The 4,998-nt window shown below is 46.8% G+C and overlaps 1 protein-coding gene across 1 annotated transcript; it reads right to left on the reverse strand.

The window, feature by feature from the left end:
- Positions 1–1,555: 1,555 nt before the first annotated feature.
- On the reverse strand, positions 1,556–4,355 carry LOC100273730 (uncharacterized). Its single transcript, NM_001347697.1, has 3 exons — positions 3,899–4,355; positions 2,644–2,795; positions 1,556–1,872 (listed from the first exon to the last, which is right to left on the reverse strand). Exons 1-3 carry the CDS (start codon positions 4,094–4,096, stop codon positions 1,734–1,736), a joined length of 489 nt encoding a protein of 162 aa, NP_001334626.1. The 5' UTR covers positions 4,097–4,355; the 3' UTR covers positions 1,556–1,733.
- Between the last annotated feature and the right edge of the window lie 643 nt (positions 4,356–4,998).

Here is a 4,998-nt window from a genome sequence, read left to right on the forward strand (position 1 = left end):
CGGCAAGACCGTCATCTTCACGGTGATAGACCGCTTCAGCAAGTATGCACATTTCGTTCCCCTGGCGCACCCGTACACGGCCGAGTCTGTGGCGCAGGCATTCTTCACCGACATTGTCCGTCTCCACGGCATTCCCCAGTCGATCGTCTCTGGCTGGGACTCGGTGTTCACCTCCAACTTCTGGAGCGAGCTGATGCGCTTGAGCGGTACCAAGCTACAGATGACCACGACATTTCATCCCCAGTCAGACGGCCAGTCCGAATCGGCGAACAAGGTCATCATCATGTATCTCAGGTGCTTGACGGGAGATCGACCCCGCGACTGGTTGCGCTGGCTCCCATGGGCGGAATATATCTTCAACACTGCTTTCCAGTCGTCCCTGCACGACACGTCGTTCCGCGTCGTCTATGGCCGCGACCCTCCCTCACTTCGCTCCTACGAGCAGGGGGCAACGCGGGTGCCTGCGGTGGCCAGGACTTGGGAGGAGCGCGCGGAGTTCCTGGCAGATATCCGTCACCGGCTGGAGCAGGCCCAGGATGTCCAGAAACATCATTATGATCGTCTACATCGTGACATCGACATGCAGGTCGGCGAGTGGGTGCTGCTTCGTCTACGCCAGCGCCCGACGGCCTCCATGCCCGACTCGTCGGCTGGCAAGCTGAAGCTGCGGTTCTACGGCCCTTACCGCGTCGTCGAGCGCATCAACGCCGTGGCTGTCCGCCTGGCCCTGCCTCCTCAAGCTCGCCTCCACGACGTCTTCCACGTGGGGCTTCTCAAGAAGTTCCACGGCGCGCCTCCGCAAGAGCCTCCAGCTCTACCTCCGATTCGCCACGGCGCAGTTATTCCAGAGCCAGAGCAAGCAGTCAAGATGTGGCTGCTCAGGGGAGTTCAGCAGGTCCTCATTCGCTGGCGGGGAGCCTCTCCGGCATCGGCTACCTGGGAGGATGTGGACACGTTCCGCGCTTCATACCCACTCTTTCAGCTCGAGGACGAGCTGCCTCTCGAGGAGGGGAGAGATGTGATGTACGGAAATACGTACACACGGCGTCACAGGGCACACGACGTGCGGCGCGCGGCTGAGCGCGCAGGACGCCTGATCCAGCAGGCAGCCAGGCCTAGCGGCTAGATCTGGAAAGAATAAAAGTGATTGATGGCCTTCCTATTAGTCCGGGCTAGATTTAGAAGGAATAGGAGTGATTAGTGATTGATGGCTTTCCTTTATTAGTCCGGGCTAGATTTAGAAGGGAATAAGAGTGATTAGTGGCTTCCTTTAGTAGCCCTGGCCTATGGCCTTATATACCCCTGTAAGCACCCATGATGAGGATAAGTTTTATCTCAGTCTCCTACCTCTCTCTAATCGGCAACAGGGGGCATAACCCGTTGACGAAGACCACCGTTCCTGGGGGCATAACCCGGTCGACAACACGGACGACGGCTACGACCTTCGGAGCCGCGGTCCTCCTACCCACTTCCTTATTTCTTATCCACATGCTGGTGGTTGTTTACCGGAGTTACCGTTTCCCCTTCCAGTGAAACTCAAAAGAAAGCAGCAACGGCAACAACACAGGCCAGTCCGCTGGCAAAGCTTCTATGGTAGAGTAACATTTACAGTTCTTCCTAAACCTGTACATATATTACAGACAGTTGTGTCAAGTTTGAGAAACACACTGCTTGTTCTGTTTAGCTCTTCATCACATCATGGCATCGCATCCATGTACTTCCTGCAGTGGTCCTCAGATGTCTCCATTGATTCCAAATATGCGGACCTTGTGCATGTTTGGCAATTTTGCCACAACTAGCACAAAAACTGCCATTGTATTGAGGAAAAACATCGGCTGCTTGTAGTCAGTCAAGTGCGATGCGATCAGATACCTGGAAGAACGCGCTTTAGAATATATGCCACTCAATATGACAATATCAACTTGGTTTCAAAAATACAATGACTTTGTTAACTGCATAAATTTTTTTTAACAATGACTAACTTCAAGCCAAGCATCATAGTTTTAAATTTGTCAAAAATGCTAAGATGCTGTGCTTAGGAAAGAAAGCGTAATAAAATGTCTAGATTCAACTGCCCTTGTGGCACTGGCAGATAGTAACTGATTAATCATCAGCCGAACTCTGCACTGCTCATGAAAATCCTAGTTCTCGTTTTAACTTTTGGATCACAAGCAACAAATGAGTCCTTGAGGGCACAGCAGCAGCAAAGTGTAGATGGATAATGGCTGGAAGAGAAATTTCCTAATATCAAGGGTTGGCTAGATAACTTAGCTGAAAGGTTTTACAAACCTTTTTATTTTGTTCTTGTCTACAAACTCCTTTTATAATGCATCATTAACATCATTTAACATAATTTTAACTATCCAAAAATCATAGCATCAGTACAAGTGTATAAGTATGCTCTAGCATGTTTTGTGCTTTCTTAATAGGCAGACACATGAACAACCCAAGTTCAGAAAGGTAGTCTGATGAGCAAGCAAGTACATCCTGTCACAAATGATACACAAAAAATTGTTGATTAAGAATGAAGTGGAATATGATTGCACAAGCAAATACTGCCTGAACTGATTAGTATAAATTTCCTTTGCAGAACCTAAAGAGCAATTTGATGTGTGAACTGCATGAGGATGAGATGGAACTTACAGCACCACAGGTACCACAGTCAAAAACTTTCTGTTCCGAGTAAGCTGCTGACCATTGTCAATTTGCTCCCACCATGTCAATCTGCTGTAGATGCCTTGGTCATCAGCAGCAAAAGGGGTTCCTTTCTTCCAATGGAAGAAGTGGTAAGTGATCTGAAAATAGATTCAAGTGTGTCAACTGAAATTCAATTGGCAAGGAACATGAATAGCAAGGAGTTGACGTCTTTCACTTAAGTCCTCCTACCCATTTGACCCATGTGTTTCTTAACTGTGTGTGAGACAGAAATCGGATGAATCCATGCCATCACTTGGGTTAAAAATAATGTGATATTGCAGATGGCATGAAATGCATCTTCGAGTCAAAGGGACAAATTTTATCGAGCACATCCCTGACCCAGAAGGACACATAATATCTTTACCCCAGGATGAGAATTGTCAAATATAATTTACAAGGCACATATTTCAGGCCACCATGACATGCCGCAAGTCCAAATATTGATTACGGAACAATACATAAGTCTGCAGATCACAATGCATAGCCTGTCCTGGACCTTTAATACGAACAATTCTTGTTACAGAAACCTAAATAAAATTCTATCGACTAGCTATTCTTCATAGTAGTATAGTACACATAAATGGACCTTTCAATAGTCAATATCTAATAAAAATCTGCTCTGAAACAAAGAAATGGTCCGGGCCAAGAATGGGGTGCTTGTTTTGACTTTTATGCAAGGGAAATCGTTCCACACACAAATGGGGAACAAAATTAAGATAAGCTAACAGAATAGAACATCCAGCCAAGACAGCTTATACTACTAATATTTTATCTCGAAAATATTTCTTCTATGGCTTTCCTATATTCCTAGCAATCCATGGGCACAGGCTGAGGAAATATTTTAATTCAGATGAACTGTCACCTAATCCTACACATATTCCGCCTTTGCCTCATGGCAAAGAACATAATCTTTTTGGCTAAACACGTACACGCAAGGCGAAAATCAAACAGTCCTGCTGGAGCGTGAATGGCCACAAACACTTGGGGAGCAGAAATAATAAACACCGAAGGAGCTAATTAGTAAATCCAACTACCAGTACAACCAAATCTTGGGATACAGTTGACGGAAGCAACCCAGTTTGAGGACGAAAGGGACGAGACATGCGCAAAATCAGAAGTCGATCGCGCGAGCAACCGCTCGTAAGCAAACCCCAGTAGAAAGGGCGAGGGACTGGGGACGGAATAGAGGGTGGGAACTCACGGCGAAGTGCGCGAGGTTTACGACCGTCCAGGCTGCTCCGGGGGAGCAACCAGAGACGGAGAGGACGAGGAGCCAAGCGAAGAAGAGCAGGAGGATGTAGGTGGTCCAGACGCCCGGGTACATGAACCACTCTGTGTTCTTGTTCACGTCCACCGGCGGCGCCGCTTCGACGTAGTAGGGCTCCCCTCTCCGCCCCATCCCTGGACAGGCCTGGTCGTGCCGACGGCGCTGGATCTCGGGGTTACTTTCCGCGGTGGTGCGTGCGGTAGGTGCACGTGAACGGGAGGATGGCCAGGGCGCGATGGTGTCGTGCTGCGGTGCTGGGCGTGTGAGTGACGATGGCCGGCGCCGTGGAGTGAGAGATGACAACGGTTGCCGTCTGGCGGTCTGGGTTTGTTGATTGGCACTTGGGCTTGCTCTGGGTGCGTGCTGCTAATTGCGGAGATGCGTTGGGTTCGCTCGACCTCGACGCTCGTGATACTGCTATCTCATCTGCCTGATCCAACGAGGAAATATCTCAACCCTTCCAGATTGTTCCACGAGGGTGTATTAGCTGACCCTGGCCTCCTTTGCCATACATAATTTTGTGTGTGTTTTTATGCGAAAATAAACTATTTTTTTGAAAATTATGTATACTTTCTTTAAAACTCCTGTATTTCAAAGTGAAGCTAAACTAAACTAAGACAAAATTCTCTATTTAGGTCTAGTTTGGGAACTCCATTTTATTAAGGAAATTTCATTTTCGCTTGAGAAAATGAACTAATTTTTCTTAAAAAATAAAAATCTCTTGAAAAAAATAAGGTCGTCAAACTAGCCATTAACATTGGAAACCTGTGTTTCTTTATTTGACATGAAAACTCTAATCTTATTTAACACCAGTTTTATCTTTCGTCTTTACTGCCAACAATTTTGTTTGCTTTTGCTGTTAAGGCTATTTCTGATGCATGTTGCCCTACTCATTTAATATATGACATGTAGAATAGAAAGCTTATGTGACATGTGAATAAAGAGGAAACACAATAATATAGTATCTTGAGGGAGATATCACTCATGCACGAGATCATAATCATTAAAACATGAACCATCTAAATGGTCCACAG

The sequence above is a fragment of the Zea mays genome, chromosome 7 (assembly GCF_902167145.1).
Source record: "Zea mays cultivar B73 chromosome 7, Zm-B73-REFERENCE-NAM-5.0, whole genome shotgun sequence".
Taxonomy (NCBI): domain Eukaryota; kingdom Viridiplantae; phylum Streptophyta; class Magnoliopsida; order Poales; family Poaceae; genus Zea; species Zea mays.

Coding starts and splice junctions, on each gene's coding strand:
- LOC100273730 (NM_001347697.1), bottom strand. CDS start 4,096: ATGGGGCGGAGAGGGGAGCCCTACTACGTCGAAGCGGCGCCGCCGGTG. Junction 2,796..3,898: donor TAAACCTCGCGCACTTCGCC/GTGAGTTCCCAC, acceptor ATCTATTTTCAG/ATCACTTACCACTTCTTCCA. Junction 1,873..2,643: donor ACTGTGGTACCTGTGGTGCT/GTAAGTTCCATC, acceptor GCGTTCTTCCAG/GTATCTGATCGCATCGCACT.